This window comes from Aquarana catesbeiana, linkage group LG01 (assembly GCF_042186555.1).
Source record: "Aquarana catesbeiana isolate 2022-GZ linkage group LG01, ASM4218655v1, whole genome shotgun sequence".
Taxonomy (NCBI): domain Eukaryota; kingdom Metazoa; phylum Chordata; class Amphibia; order Anura; family Ranidae; genus Aquarana; species Aquarana catesbeiana.
In genome coordinates this window covers 640,245,048-640,262,595 of record NC_133324.1, presented here as the reverse complement: position 1 = coordinate 640,262,595, position 17,548 = coordinate 640,245,048, and the positions used below count along the sequence as shown (strand labels likewise).

Sequence of the window (17,548 nt, the reverse complement as noted above, 5' to 3'; positions counted from 1 at the left end):
CACACTACATCTTCCCAAAAATAAATGAGGGCCTGGGATACCCTAATTTTACTAACTACTACAGAGCGGCACATTTGGCCAGTCTGTCCAAATACCATGCAAAACAGGAAATCCCATTATGGGTATTTATAGAGGCTTCAGAAAATGACCCTCTATTAATATCAAATTTATTATGGCTTGATCCTAAAGACCGCTTTAAAATTCATAATCCCATAACTAAACACTTCTTATCTCTGGGATAAACTAAAAACCAAATATCAGTTACAATCTCCACACAATCCTCTCCTTTCTTTTATCAGAAATCTGGCCTTTTATCCGGCATGGATCTACCCAAATTCTTTTAAAGCTTGGACAACATCAGGCATTCAGACATTAAATGACTTCATAGCATCTAAATCATTCCTTTCATTCCCATCACTTAGAGAAAAATATGATCTACCAAACTCTGAGATATTTAGATATCTCCAAATCAAAAATTTCTATACACCATTCCTAAAGGGGGATACACCATTATCCCAATTATCCATTTTTGAATCAATCTGTACAAAAGATCCATTTGCTAAAGGTACAATTTCATCACTTTATAATCAATTATATGGAGTACCAAATCTTAATAGACCCTCTTACGTTCAGAGGTGGGAGGGGGACCTGGGACGAACTTTAGAAGACACGGACTGGTCTAACATATGGCTCACATCTAAGTCATCTTCACCCAACATCTTAGCACTGGAGACAAATTATAAAGTCCTAACTCGCTGGTACCTTGTACCCGCTAGAGTGGCAAAATATTCACCTAATACCTCAGCTCTTTGTTTTCGAGGATGCCCAGAAATAGGCACATATTTACACATATGGTGGACGTGCCCAGTAATCCAAACCTTCTGGAAGGAAGTCTTCGTGATTGCATCTAAAATATTTAAAAAAATAATACAACCAGATCCATATTTAACTTTACTTAATCTAAAACCGGAATGGTTAACACTCTCTCAATTCAAACTTATGATCCAACTAATAACGGCTGTAAAACAAACAGTGGCCAAGGCATGGAAATCTCCTACATTGGTACTAGCAGAAACAATTCACAGAATGAATAATACAATGTCCCATGCTAAGATGGTAGCCATCGATTAAAATCAAATTCCAAAATTTGAAAAACTTTGGCATCCTTGGATAAAACAACAGTTCCTGTCAAACTTCAATGACTCTGTCCTGTTGCCATGGTAACAGATTAAATGACTTACAGAGACACCCATTCTAAGGCTTCAAAGAGAACTAAAAAGAATAATAAACTGACGAGCGGGACAACCTTGTGGACCATACCTCTACCTTTCAACCCTTTTTCTTCTTTCTCTTTCCTTTTCTCCACCTTACGATTAAAGCTCATTATCAGAATTTATTTGACCTATATACACTCTACTTGTAAACAATATGTATAGTAGGTATAAATCATTTAAATACCTACAAAAGTAACTAAGGAAATGATATATATCTTTAATTTAGGTTTACGTGAACCCAATGTTTAATATTTGAAATTTCATGATATTTACCTATATAAACCCTACTGTAAAACAATGAGCTTACTTTATAGATCCTTGTAAACTTACTTTATGTATCTTTATAACATTGTATACTCAATAAACTTCTTTTGACAAGGAACATATGTCACCAAATATTAGTTAAACTTGCTGCTCTGCAGCCAAAGACATTTCAGTTTTCCTTTCTACAAATAATTTTCCACTGCATGTTCCAATCAAATTGGTGGCTATGCAGCAACAGAGACAGTTCTTTTGGGAAAGTGGTTAAACACATATTTGTGTGCAACAGGTAGCGGCTGTTTAGTCTACTTGCTCCCTGATTTACAGCAATTAAAGAGGAGATCCCTTACTAATAAAGACATGGCTAAAAGTACACTGAGAACTGCAAATAGAAATAGGCCAGACATGAGGGAAGTCCCATGTTTGTGTTATGATAACCTATTTCAGTAGAACCAATTGTGAAAAAAAAAAAAGAAAATGAGGGAAGTTCCACAGACATATTTACCTACGCTATTTAAAAAAAAAATGTTCAGCTGAAGTATTAAAATCAAATAACCAATTAACAATGATTTTCATATGATCCCTGGTTATCCTTGAATCTGGCTATACGCATGTCAGCTTTGGGCTAAGTTTTAGTAATTCTTATTAGTTTTTTTTACTAAAGCAACAACTTTAATTTTACAATCTACAGCATACATGTTTTTGTAGTTTCTAAAGAAGCTAAAGATACAAATTGGTGTAACAGAAAATGCCTGTTGATTGCCATTTTGAGGCATTGATTGATTTCCACTCTCAATTTAGCATTTTGGTTGCTTGAAGTTAAAAAAAGTATACAGAAAATTGCTAGGAAATATTAAATTAATTGTATTTTTTTTTCAAACCAAATTTGCCCTATGTATGGCCAGATTTGTGTGCACACTGTTTTGTGATATGTTTAAAAATAACGTTAATTGAACTGTTAGTGTTTTTCTCTTTTATACAACAGTAGCCCATAAAACAATATCCTTTGGTGTCAAATATGATCATAGATGGTATATGACAAAAACTATACATTGGGCATTCTGAATATTATACAAAACAGCAAAGACATGCCATTAGCCATTGCACTGAGTGCAAAATTATCACTGAAAATGTGTTGGATGTTTTATTGCAAAAGCTGGCTTAGGCCCCTTTCACACTTGTATGACTTGTCCTGCGACTTGGGACTGCAAAAGTCGCATGACAAGTCGTTCCCCCTGATTTCCAATGACAACCATTCATATTAGTACGACTTCAAGTCGTGCCGACTTTAAAGTAGTCCCTGACTTTGATGCGCGTTACACAGGCATTCCCTGAAATCGTGGCAAAAATTGCGTCAAAATCGCAGCTGAAAAGTCACCGAAGTGTGAAAGGGGCCTAAGTCAATACACTACAACGAAAGAAGTGCCACATGCAAGCAACCTAATTTGAGTTCTTGTACAGAGTTGACATAAGACAGGTGAGTTCTGATTGGTTGCATTTAGCATTTGCCTATTCATACTGAAGAAAATCATTCCCCCCTCTTCAGGAATTTTTAAAAGCAGCAAAAGGTGATGTGTTAACACGTAAAAGTCAGACACTTTAAAATTGTTTTTTAGCTTACATATGGTTTCCTTTCTACTACATGATAAAACATTTTCTATAATTATTTAATTAAAGTTGAAATTAAGAGATATAATGATGATAAGTGGGATATGTTTATATATAAACAGGTAATTAGTTGATTTGTAGCTGAAACATGTTAATTAAATATATTTGCCAGTTAACAATATTTTCTCGGCAGGAAAATGTAATATATAAAAGGAGCAATAGTGAAGGAAGTTTGAAGTTAAACAGTATATGTTGGATACATGATTTATAAATACAAACATAAAATAAATTGTATAGATATTATTAGGAAAAACTTCCAAAAAATAACCATAACTAATAGTCAATGATGCACCTATCGGTCCATCTTGGATACAGGTAGTCTAGGGCAGCACTAGGACTGCAGAGTGCTTTGCCCATGGCTGTGCAGGTACATCTGCATAGCAGTACTGTGTCAGTGCCTTTACATACAGTAAATGCACTGGGTGAGCTGAGGAAAGGTCTTCTAGCACCATCTTGGCACAAAAGCATAATATGACACAGTGCAGAAAAAAGCATGGGAGGACTCCTCGTTATTCTACAATAGTGCATACTCTTCCTCAGGGACATGTTATTCCTGTGTCGACACGCGTTAGTGTTGCACATATCCCTTTAAATTTGACAAGCATATACTGTCTGACCTTTCAACTGTGGTCAGCACAATGGCTAATAATGCAAGCCCCCGACTATAAAAGAGTGGATTCACATTAGTAGTTTGTCAGTGGGTCGGAGTAGTTTAGGGACTTGGGAGAAGTGATGAGCTAAATGTATGTGTATTTGGTTCAGGATGTGTTTGCCAAATGTTACTAAATTTTGGGTGCCAAACCTGAACCTCAATGAAGTCAATGCCAGCCAAATATTAGAAATCTGTAAAAATCTATACCAGACCTGAACGACAACTTTGTCCTGGCAATCTTGACTGACAGCTGAGTGGGCCTAGCTGGGATATATCCTTGGTTGTACACTGGTGGTCACTGGCTCCCCAACAACCAGGTGCCCTAACCAGGACAATTTCACATTTGGCAGTTAGTAATACTGTTGTTAAATGTTTCACTTACTACTGCAGCTAGAGGTTTCAGCTTGACTGAACCTCCAAATAAACTCATTTCAGTACCAACATGGGTTCAGACTGAACCGGCAGCTCATCCCAATTACGAAAAGCTTAGTTTGTGTAGGGAGAGTTATTTGTTTTACGGTGTCATAATGGGGTATATAGCATAACATTTACATTGATACTGTGGATTATGAAACTCTTGGTCAATCATGCAGCTGGGTAAGATGCAGGACAGGGTACACCAATGGTTACCACCCAGTCACCCATACCCCTGTACCCCCTCCTACTCATTGGCCTCATCTTCCAACTCTGTGGAACCAGCATTTCCCCACAAGCACTCCATAGCATGTGCAATATCCCAGGATAAATTCTACTATGCTGTGTTGCAGCTTGCATGCCCAGGGGAGAGAATCCACACTGGACCAGAGCTGCTGGCAACTCTCCAGGCCTAGGACATGAGGTGGCTGACCATTCACTGTGTTTAGCCAGGCAAGATCACCATTCACCTTCGAAAAATCAGACATGTACCTAGCACATGTCCTCAACCTGGGGGTGCATCAGAAACCTGGTGCTGGAACTTCACATTGGCCATGCTGCAGAGGCTGCACCAATAGCAATGTACTATTAATGAGAACCTGTGTGGTTACAACATGAAGACAGGCTCATGAGAGCTATATTTTCCCAGCATTGATTACTCATCATCTGAGATGCATCTAGCTTTTTGGTACCTTTTAATGAGGTGACCATAATGGAAAGCTGCAACAAAGTGAGGATTAGTGATACAATTTCTTCCATGTTCCACTGTAGCCTGATAGACCGTGCACTAGTGGCAAAGCAGTAAGAGTAAGAGGATGACTTTCTGCTGTCTCAAGCTAGTGGATTTCTTTGCCTACTGTCTCTATCCCTGTGAGGCAGCAATAGGCAGAGAAGGAATACAAGGAGGAGTAGGTTTAGGGTTCTGGTGGTGGGGAGAAGGAAATAGGACACGCTTCAAGTTGAGGTTTCACTGCTCCCAGACTCAGGGAGTTATAAGTGGCTGGAGTAAGGTTTTTGAGGACAATGTTATCCTCACTGACACTGAGGATGCTGGGTCCTCTGCTGTAGGCAATTTGGCAACAGGTCTTATGCTCAAATGCCTGAGCAAAGACCCCAAGATTTAATTAATCAAAGAATGAGCACTATTGGGTAGACACCCTCCTTAATCCCTGACACAATGGTAAATTGGCTGATCTACTGACACCATGCTGTGTTCATGGCTCTGCAGTCCACAATGCTGTGCAGGCAGCAGCATTTTGAGTACTGTGAGCAGGCCCTAAGTTTACCAATGGCTAAAAATACTTTGCTGCTGATGCTATAGACTGAACTTTTAATTGTCACCTGCCCCACCACAAAAAAATCAATATTATCAGTGACTGCCAATTCTTCTGAACTATTTCAATGCTCCAGCAAGGTGCCACATATTGATGAGTGTAGCTCTTGAATCCTACTTAAGTACTTAATTTTTTGGTATAAAATGGCATGGGTCGTTGGGCACTGCTATGTAGGACTGTTCGGCAGAGAAGGGGTTTGTAGCCTCCCTGACGGTATTCCCGAGTGTGGGTTAAATTTCAGCACCATTAGCAGTAACCCCGAGCCACACTCGGGATTACATCTCAGGATCTTGGTGCGGTATACTTACCTTGTCCCCAGGATCCTGCGATGTCCCCCCGCGCTGTCTGCGAGCTCCGTCCTTTGCCCGAAGCCTCTCTGTGGCAGGCTCTGTTCCCTGCGAGCGTCGTGACGCACAGGGGGCGGAGCCTGGCGGCAAATGTAAAAAAAATGTCAAAATCATAACACATACAGTACTGTAATCTTACAGATTACAGTACTCTATGAAATCATTTCACTTCCCTTTTGTCCCCAGTGCTTTGGCCCATGCCCTGCATGCAGTTTTATATTATATATACTGTTCTTTCTGCCTGGAAACTTGAGATTGTCCATAGCAACCAAAAAGTGTCCCTTTACGTCAAAAGTGGCTTTAGACCAGCTAGAAAACAGAGATAGTAAATTAGAACACTTGCAGAATTGAGCGATGGGGAATCGTGGGGAAATTTATTTTATTATTATTATATTATTATTTTTTTAATTATTTATATTTATTTATTATAATTATAATTTATTATTTTGTGTTTCAAACTTCATCATACCCGGGATATTTACTAGACTCTTGGTGGACAGATATAAGTGTGTTATTGCTAAGAATTACAGACCTACAATATAAAACGCCAAATTTCTATGCAAAATAATTGTACTGCTTTGAGACGCAAAAATCTGAAATAATCATACCACCAGGGAGGTTAATGTGGCTTAAAGTGCAACATTAGAAATGCATGATTCCTTTAAATACCATGCTTTGGGGATGTCAAAAGGTCTAAAATGGTTTGTTTTTTTTGGGGGGTGGCAACTTTTTATTTATTTATTTTTTTGCTTGGGACCTACTTTACAATCTATACCAAACCCTCTTCAAGAATAAGGGTTTGGTATGTATATTTTTATGGGGCTCCCCACACCTTTTTTGTTTCCTTTTTAGGGTCCCCACTACAATCCAAACCAGTCCCTCATCTAGGATAAAGGTCTAATATGAATGTTGAGTGGAATCAAGACCACTTTGTTTACAAACAGAACATAGTGGCAAGGAAATAGTATATTCAAGTAAATAGTCTTTTGAATGTCACTTTTCCTTTAGTACATCATATAGTTGTGTTACTTCATGTGCAGGTTTAAGGCATCCCCCCAACCACATCATTTAAAAGAATTGTGTAAATCTGAGAAGCCAACTGTCAGCTGTTAGATGGAAGTGATTTGACAGCTGTACAGCCACCAGAAGGCTTCCATAGACCCTCGGTAGTGTGGCCCACTGGGCTTCTCTGTCCTACCTGTAGGCCTGGGACCTTCATGATGGGTGCCTCCAAGGAGAGGGGAGGGAGACCAGTAAACATTCACTGATCTCCCCTTGCTAGAATGCATGCGGAAGTGACATGCATATGTCATTTCTGGGCTCGGCTGTTACTTTCCCCTGTGGCCAGGGAAGCAGCTAATGGAGCTTGAGTTGTTCTCCATTAGCTTCAGTGGAAGGCAGGTGAGACATCAGGGGTCTAATACACCCCTGATACCACATTAAAGAGAACATGTCATAGAAAAATGAATAGGGGACTCTGACAGGGCCAGCTCCCCAAGCCCTTTGTTTGATAAAGCCTTGCTATTAGCTTAACACATAGAGAGAATTGATTTTCAAGGTGTGCCTCCCATTGACTTTGGTTTGATTTTTGGTTGTGTTTTCTGAACATGGCCTCAACTCAAAACCAAACAGATTCACTCTTTACTGCCTAGTACTGCCTGTTTACTGTTTGGGAGCCACCATATACTGCAAGTGACTAATAATAGCTATAAAATATGTCCAGGAACATGGGAAATGCATAATATTATTTTGTTTAATGCAGGCCTACTATATGTGAAGAAAGATCAGTGGGGTTGATTTACTAAACCTGTAGAGTGCAAAATCTGGTGCAGCTGTGCATGGTAGCAATCAGCTTCTAACTTCAGCTTGTTTAGCTTGTTGTGGATTTGGTGAATTTCATTTTATTACCAAAAGTATTTGCAGTGAGCTGTTGTACAGAAACTGTGGGGTGACATAAGTGCCTGAACACTGGAGATAATTTTTCAATATGCTTGCCTCCAGAAATGGATTAGATTGGTTCAATACTATTAATTGAAAAACGGAAAAAAATGAAAAATCAATCAAAGTTCCCCACAGCTGATCTTGTTCTTATTATTGATCCACCATGTCTTGTTTTTCTCTCTGTCTCCATGAGGGCTCATATCAAAATTCATCCTCTGATGACTGGTGGGGTAATGATCAATAAGGAGCAGGGAGTATACAGAGAGCACAGATTTATAGATTAAATTAGGTAGAAGCAAGGCAATCTTTAAACTGCAACTCCTCAGCTTTCTTTACAGCCACAATAAAAAGTGAGCAGCATAGTAGTGGCATCACCAAATCACGCTTCAAATCTCACAAGGCAGCAGTGCCTCACACTGCAGATATACAGCTACAGTATCTCACACAGGTGAAAACACAATTTTGTAAATATTTTATTATATCTTTTCATGTGACAACACTGAAGAAATTACATGTTGCTACAATGTAAAGTAGTGAGTGTACAGCTTGAATAACAATTGTACATTTGCTGTCCCCTCAAAATAACTCAACACACAGCCATTAACCACTTTAGCCCTGGAAGATTTGGCTGCTCAATGACCAGGCCATTTTTTGAGATAAGGCACTGTGTCGCTTTAACTGACTCGCTTTCGGTATCTGCCAAACATCAGGAAAGAAATTATAAAATTTTAGCCAGATGGTATAGGTGTCCTGTGGATTTACACAAAATAAATCCCAATAATAAGGAGGTTTGCTGGAGATGTCATGAAGCTCAGGGCACAATGTCACATATCTGGTACTATTGCTCAGAAGTCCAACCATTTTGGAAAAAAATATTTGAGATTTATAGAGCTATGACTGAGATCAGGTTATATCCAGATATACAAGCAGCAGTATACTATCTATGATCCCAGGATCAGTGAAAAAAATTAAGAAGGGAATATTGAAACATTTCTTACGGCAGCCCGAACTATTATAGCGAGAAAATGGAAAAGTACAAAGGTGCCCTCTGTGGTGGAGTGGGAGTGTGAGATGGCGTGCGTGCCTTGGAGGAAAGAATGGTGATAGAAGAGGGGTTAAAAAAACAGATATTAAGAACCTGGTCCAGATGGGAACAGTTTAGAGCCTCCTTGCTGCTTCTGAGGGTGATATAGAAGCCTAATGCAGCATAATAGGATGGGACCCTTTTTCTTTTTTTTTTTCTCTCTTCGTATCATGTGTGAATGTGTATGATTGGGATGGGTGGGTGGAGGGTGGTAGTTTGGTTGGATAAAATAGCAAGGGATACACATCCTGGAATTTATTTTGTAACTAGCTAAGAGGAGATATGAATAATGTTCTGATAAAGAAACATAGGATCATTTAATGTCTTGGATGTGTATATGTTTTATAAAAAGTTGTAAAATTGTTTTGATAAATAAAGATTATTAAAAAAAAAAAAAACTCAACACACAGCCATTAACCACTTTAGCCCTGGAAGATTTGGCTGCTCAATGACCAGGCCATTTTTTGAGATACGGCACTGCGTCGCTTTAACTGACAATTGCTAGGTCATGCAATGCTGTACCCAAACAAAATTGATGCCTTTTTTTCCCCCACAAATAGAGCTTTCTTTAGGTGGTATTTGATCACCTCTGTGGTTTTTATTTTTTGCGCTATAAACAAAAGAAGAGCGACAATTTTGAAAAAAAAACACAATGGGGGTTATTTACGAAAGGCAAATTCACTTTGCACTGCAAGTGCACTTGGAGGTGCAGTCGCTCTAAATCTAAGGGGTAGATCTGAAATGAGTGGAAGCTCTGCTGAATTTATTATCCAATCATGTGCAAGCTAAAATGCTTTTCTTTGCATGTCCCCCTCAGATCTACAGTGACTTCACTTCCAAGTGCACTTTCAGTGCTCTTTCAAGTGCACTTGCAGTGCAAAGTGGATTTGCCTTTAGTAAATAACCCCCTATAGCTTTTACTTTTTGCTATAATAAATATCCCACATTTAAAAAAAAAAAAAAAAAAACACATTTTTTCCTCAGTTTAGGCCGATATCTATTCTTCTACGTATTTTTGGTTAAAAAAAATCACAATAAGCGTGTATTGATTGCGCAAAAGTTATAGCGTCTATAAAATAGGAAATAGATTTATGGCACTTTTATTATTTTTTTGTTACTAGTAATGGCGGCGATCTGCGATTTTTATCGGGACTGTGATTTTGTGGTGGAAAAATTGGACACTTTTGACACATTTTTGGGACCATTGACAATTATACAGCGATCAGTGCTATAAAAATGCACTGATTACTGTAAAAATGTCACTGGCAGGGAAGGGGTTAACACTAGGGGGCGATAAAGGGGTTAACTGTGTTCCCTAAGTGTGTTCTAATTGTACAGGGGATAGGACTGTCTAGAAGGACAGAGAGATCAGTGTTCATACTTAGTAGTGTGTGTGTGTAATGTAATGTGTAATGCAGTGTGTGGCGTATGGTCTGAGCACTGACAGGCTGACCCTACCACCCCTGCAACCTCTGTAGCAATGCTGGCAGCACTCATATGTCTATTTCCCAAAGACAACCTCTGGATATGATGTTGAGCACGTGCACTCAACTTCTTTGGTCGACCACGGCAAGGCCTGTTCTGAGTGGAACCTGTTCTGTTAAACCGCTGTATGGTCTTGGCCACTATGCTGCAGCTCAGTTTCGGGGTCTTGGCAATCTTCTTATAGGCTAGGCCATCTTTATGTAGAGCAACCATTCTTTTTTTCTGATCCTCAGAGAGTTTTTTGCCATGAGTGCCATGTTGAACTTCCAGTGACCAGTATGAGAGAGTGAGAATGATAACATCAAATTTACCACACCAGCTCCCCATTCACACCTGAGTCCTTGTAACACTAACAAGTCACATGACACCAGGGAGGGAAAATGGCTAATTGGGCCCAATTTGGACATTTTCAATTAGGGGTGTACTCACTTATGTTGCCAGCTGTTTAGACCTTAATGGCTGTGTGTTGAGTTATTTTGAGGGGATAGCAAATTTTCACTGTTATACAAGTTGTGCACTAACTACTTTACATCTAAACTAATCTTATGGACCTTCTGACAGGCTACGCTTTTAGTAAGACTAATACGCATTTAAAATTAGACACCTCAGCCAGCATCATTTTTTACTTTCATTTGAAAATAATGACTTTGCACTGCAAGTGCACTTGGAGGTGCAGTCGCTCTAAATCTAAGGGGTAGATCTGAAATGAGTGGAAGCGCTGCTGAATTTATTATCCAATCATGTGCAAGCTAAAATGCTGTTTTTTATTTTCCTTGCATGTCCCCCTCAGATCTACAGTGACTTCACTTCCAAGTGCACTTTCAGTGCACTTTCAAGTGCACTTACAGTGCAAAGTGGATTTGCCTTTAGTAAATAACCCCCTATAGCTTTTACTTTTTGCTATAATAAATATCCCACCAAATTTTTTCCTCAGTTTAGGCCGATATCTATTCTTCTATGTATTTTTGGTAAAAAAAAAATCACAATAAGCGTGTATTGATTGCGCAAAAGTTATAGCGTCTATAAAATAGGAGATAGATTTATGGCACTTTTATTAGTATTTTTTTTTTTTACTAGTAATGGCGGCGATCTGCAATTTTTATCGGGGCTGCGATTTTGTGGCGGACAAATTGGACACTTTTGACACATTTTTGGGACCATTGACAATTATACAGCGATCAGTGCTATAAAAATGCACTGATTACTGTAAAAATGTCACTGGCAGGGAAGGGGATAACACTAGGGGGCGATAAAGAGGTTAACTGTGTTCCCTAGGTGTGTTCTAACTGTACAGGGGATAGGACTGTCTAGGAGGACAGAGAGATCAGTGTTCATACTTAGTATGAACACATGATCTGTCTCTACTCCCTTGAAAGAACCTGTATTTGTGTGTTTGCACACACAGATCCCGGTTTTCACTCTGCCACGAACGATTGTGGGTGCTCGGTGGCCAAAAGGCGAAGCAACGTAAGTTAATGTCGATTGGCCTGGCCGTGCCATTCTGCCACAGTAAAACTGCAGTGGCTGGTCGGCAAGCAGTTAATGTCTAAACTACTGGCAACAAAACTGAGTACACCTCCAAGTGAAAATGTCCAAATTGGGCCCAAAGTGTCAATATTTTGTGTAGTCTCCATTATTTTCCAGCACTGCCCTAACCCTCTTGGGCATGGAGTTCACCAAAGCTTCATAGATTGCCACTGGAGTCCTCTTCCACTCCTACATGACGACATCACGGAGCTGGTGGATGTTAGAGACCTTGCGCTCCTCCACCTTCTGTTTCAGGATGCCCCACAGATGCTCAATAGGGTTTAGGTCTGGAGACATGCTTGGCCAGTCCATCACCTTTACCCTCAGCTTCTTTAGCAAGACAGTGGTCGTCTTGGAGGTGTGTTTGGGGTCTTTATCATGTTGGAATATTGCCCTGCGGCCAAGTCTCCGAAGGGAGGGGATCATGCTCTGCTTCAGTATGTCGCAGTACATGTTGACATTCATGGTACCCTCAATGAACTATAGCTCCCCAGTGCCGGCAGCACTCATGCAGCCCGAGTCCATGACACTCCCACCACCATGCTTGACTGTAGGCAAGACACATTTGTCTTTGTACTCCTCACCTGGGTGACACCATCTGAACCAAATAAGTTTATCTTGGTCTCATCAGACCACAGGACATGGTTCCAGTAATCCATGTCCTTAGTCTGCTTGTCTTCAGCAAACTGTTTGTGGGCTTTCTTGTGCATCATCTTTAGAAGAGGCTTCTTTCTGGGATGACAGCCATGCAAAAAGGATCTTTTTTTCCGATCCTCAGAGAGTTTTTTGCCATGAGTGCCATGTTGAACTTCCAGTGACCAGTATGAGAGAGTGAGAGCGATAACACCAAATTTACCACACCTGCTCCCCATTCACACCTGAGACCTTGTAACACTAACGAGTCACATGACACCAGGGAGGGAAAATGGCTAATTGGGCCCAGTTTGGACATTTTCACTTAGGGGTGTACTCACTTGTGTTGCCAGCGGTTTAGACCTTAATGGCTGTTTGTTGAGTTATTTTAAGGGGACAGCAAATTTACACTGTTATACAAGCTGTACACTCACTACTTTACATTGTAGCAAAGTGTAATTTCTTCAGTGTTGTCACATGAAAAGATATAATAAAATATTTACAAAAATGTGAGGGGTGTACTCACTTTTGTAAGATACTATTTAAAGCTGTAGGCACAGTCACATGTGAGAAAGTGTACTGATAATTGCCAGGAGGAATTCAAAGCAAAAGGTAACATTTTCAGGTCATTACTTAAGCACAATAACAATTTAAATGTTTCACATATGGCAAAAAAGCATCACTTTTTGAGTTTAGGTGCAATTTCAAGCAAACATGACTTTGTTGCAAGTTGCAAATGAAGCTGCCCTAGGAAGTGTCAGATAAAATCTGATTGGCTGCTATATAGCTGTAGCTTAAAACCTAAAGATATAATTAAAAACTAATATCAAATTTAGTCAAAAGGCTTCATTTAATTTCACAGCCTTCTTCTGCAAATGTAACTCACGAATAATCTAGGCCTTACATAATTATTATTGTATAAATAAAAGGAGAACTGCATTTAAAGACACAACTCTTATTTAGAGGTTATTAAATTGCAGGCCATTTATCTTGGTTTCCAAATGGAACATATCATATGCTTGGCTGAACTAGCAAAGACAGAGATAAAGATGATCAGGAGAAAATAAAGTGAAAATCCATTTGAAATCAAAAAGAAGTCAAAGGGTGTTCTGGTTGAACTGTTCCTGATTTTTTTTAGCATTCATACCATTTGAATTTTAAGGAACATTTGTTCTTGAAAGTAATTTATATACTTAAAGTGAAATTGGTGGGCAATTAGTTAAAATCATTAAGGATGCAAACAGTTAGGCAAGAAGGCTGAATTAATTAGGGGTTGTTAGAAGCTCTAATGAAGAGTTATGCAGCATAATTAACAAAGCTTAACACTTTATTAAACAAAAGCCCAAACTTAGTAAAAAAATATCAGCACAAGGGGCATTATTTACTTTAATCATATGTGTCTCTTGTGCTGCTAGCTTCTTGTTTAGTTGAAATCCTTCTCCTCCGATCCCCTCTTGCCCCCACTGCCATAATCTTCTGGTGAGGTGGGGGTTAAAAGAACTAAGGAAGCTGTCACTTGTGTTCATCAAGACTGCCAACTACCGTATGTCCTTTCTTCAACCTCCTCCATTGATAAAAGTTGTACTATAGCTTCTATGAATAAAAGAGGATCTCTGAATGGAGCAGGTGGGCTTTTCATGAATCTGCCTGTCCTCTATTCAAATATTGTTTTTCATTCATAGATGCTATTATACAACTTCTGTGAACGGAGGACAGGGGTGAAAAGGGTAGGCATGGCGGGCCCTATTGATGACTGCAAATCACAGGTCCCTTTATATTTACCCCTGCCACAGTGGAAAATTGTGGCAACGGAGTTAGATGGGGTATCAGAGGAGGAACAGCACAAGGGACACATCAGACTGATAATAATTTCCTCCCTTCTGCTTTTTTTCCCCTTTTTTTCTTACCAAACTTAGGCTTTAACATTTAGCAGAAGGACTCTCAGCAGGCACATGTGCAGCATTCCTACTCCTTCCCTGCTCCTGATTAAGTGAAAATATTTGCTATACCCCATCCTGTTATGCCGCGTACACACGGTCGGACTTTTCGTCTACAAAAGTCCGACAGCCTGTCCGACAGACTTCCGGCGGACTTCCGGAGGACTTGCAGCAGACTTTCTAACGAACGAACTTGCCTACACACGACCACACAAAAGTCCGACGGATTCGTACGTGATGACGTACACCGGACTAAAATAAGGAAGTTCATAGCCAGTAGCCAATAGCTGCCCTAGCATGGGTTTTTGTCCGTCGGACTAGCACACAGACGAGCGGATTTCGGGGTCCGTCGTAGTTACGACGTAAAGATTTGATGCATGTTTCAAATCTAAAGTCCGTCGGATTTGAGGCTAAAAAAGTACGTTGAAAGTCCGGAGAAGCCCACACACGATCGGATTACCAGCCAGCTTTAGTCCGTCAGCGTCCGTTGGACTTTTGTAGACGAAAAGTCCGACCGTGTGTACGCGGCATTACCCTGATGCAGAAACCCACATATGTAAGCTGAGCCAAACAGAAACTCCTACTAAATTTAATGATTCATGTCAGGTTTGCATAGCACATAAATGGAGTTCTCCATTAACTACATTGAATGAGACTGATAATGTAAGGGCAATTTGATGTCAGTGGCCCCTGCTATGAAAGCATGAATCCACGCAGTGCAATGCAGCAGACCAAATAAGGATGTTGTGGCCAGTGTTCAGAAATACATAAATGTGTACACATCAGTGTTGATTTATTAAAAGTGTAAAGAATGTTCACTCACCTTAGTGAATAAAGTAAAGCAGTGTTTATTTTAATCATTCAGTCATTTAGATAGATAAAATCCAGTATTTTTAAGTTATACTACACATGATTGGGAGAGCACAGTGAAAGTACACTTTGATCATCATGCTTAGTAAACATTTTCTACTCCTTTAGCAAATCAAAAACACAACTTTTGCTTTTTCAAAAGTGTAATGAGTATCTATTCCTGTAGTATTGGTGTGGGCACTGCTTTTCAAACACCTGGCATGATAGCCACACCAAAGCTCGAACTAGACTTCAGATAGCAGTCAGATGACCAGATTGGGCAGCAATCATCTAATTTCTATGCCCATAAGCTATAGGTATAGGCATGATTTATATTTTGTATGTATAAACATTTTATTTCATTGCATTACTAAGCTAGGTTGAGCACAAATAATGATTGGTGTTATTTGATGCCTTTATTTGGTCTTCAAAAAACTAACAAAGCTGACTGCAGTTTTCATATATGCTATAACAGCTTTTTTTTTGTGAGAAAAGAACAGTGGTAATAAAACCTTTCTAGACCAGAAGATGAAACTTCTTACTGAACTGTAAAACTTCACTGAAGAATGATAATTTAGCAAATTTGTCATCTAAACTAATCTTATGGACCTTCTGACAGGCTACGCTTTTAGTAAGACTAATACGCATTTAAAATTAGACACCTCAGCCAGCATCATTTTTTCCTTTCATTTGAAAATAATGAAGATGAAAGATGGAGAAAATGGTACCTTCTTGACAGTTTCTAACATAGATCGACCTCCTTGCCAAGGCTTTGAGTTCTTCTTGATGCAGGTAAGGCTGGCCATGCTGTGCCACTTTCTATCTTCAAGCTTCTTGTGAAAGGCATTAGCTAGTAAAAGCACTGTGTCATAGATATACAGGTTGGTGATCTGTAAAGGATTAGATATTGATCATTAGATTTATTTTTTTGAGGAAGCCTGACAGACCTAAGTAAAAATCACAACATAGCAGCTACAGCTCTTTATGGGCTTATTCTGCTGCAAGTAAAGTTCTTGCCTGATTGAACAAACAATCTTTTTTCTTTCTAAATTAGGCCTATCAAGTTATGTCATTTATGATAGAGGGTTCCCTCCTGTAGTGTGATAACAGCTTTATTTTCTGCCAACCTTTTAAACTATTATATAAGAACAGGTGTCACATATAGAATCAAAACAAATATCATGCTTGCTTTGACCCTGCTAATACCTGCTTTATATCAGTAAACCTATACTTATAAATTAGAAATTTCATCTAGTCATTTCTTAAAGTGCACGTAAACCCTAAATTTATTTTCAGTATATTTGTCACCATACCTCACTGTATAATGTTTTCCAAAGAAAATTGAATCTATTGCAAAGTTTCCTACCTGGAAAGTCTTAACAGTAATGGCATTCCCAGTTGCAATTTGCAGCAGTATTGTCAGCCTGCAAGCCAACTAAAGGAGCAGCAGGTTGCCAATATGGATGCTAATTTAGAGACAAGGGCTTCGCTAAGAAACTTTTTAACTGAGTCACAAAAAATTTACTTAAAGTAGAACTTCACTGTCTCCATCAACATTGACTATTTTTAATCCTTATGCTACTAGCATGAGTAAATAGATAGGAAGGTTTAATATATTTACTTGTTTTCATGGGCGTCTGCACCATAGGGCAAGTGGGGGTCAATTGCCCCCCCCCCAGAATCGTAAGAGTGTTGAAGTCCTTCAGAGTGAAGACACTTGACTTGCCCCCTGTTGCTGGCCTGGGGGCTGGGGCTGCTCTCAGTCTTTTCCAACTACACATGCATCCGTCCCTCCCTCCTCACCCCCGGCCCGAGCATCAGATTGGCTCTGCCGCTCGGGCCTCTGCTTAACATCACCGGGACACTGACCCGGCTGTTCCGTGATTGGCTGCTGCCTCAACCTGCCTCTGCCTGTGTAAATATGTTGTGCTTATGCCCATCCGGCCAGCGAGGCACCAGCTCCTCCCACAGGTCACAGGTGCGTGTCGTGCAGTGGCCGAGATGACAGAGAATACACTGCCTGGCTGCCAGTGCCTGTCCTGGGACTACCGCTGAAGAACCACAGGTAACAGCAGTGCCTGTACAACGATACCACTGTGTACATCTTTTTGTACTGCAATACAACTGGAACTGTTGTGGTCA

The 17,548-nt window shown here is 39.7% G+C and overlaps 1 protein-coding gene across 2 annotated transcripts in view; it reads right to left on the bottom strand.

Moving 5' to 3' along the window:
* GRID2 (glutamate ionotropic receptor delta type subunit 2) overlaps positions 1 to 17,548 on the bottom strand; it is a 1,754,345-nt gene that overhangs the window by 659,783 nt on the left and 1,077,014 nt on the right. For both annotated transcript variants that reach the window (XR_012236183.1, XM_073601045.1), the window contains exon 7: positions 16,135 to 16,296. Coding sequence is in view for 1 of the 2 variants with exons in the window: in XM_073601045.1 (XP_073457146.1) it covers positions 16,135 to 16,296 (162 nt within the window). In the remaining variant the exon portion in view is untranslated. The remainder of the gene's footprint in view (positions 1 to 16,134; positions 16,297 to 17,548) is intronic.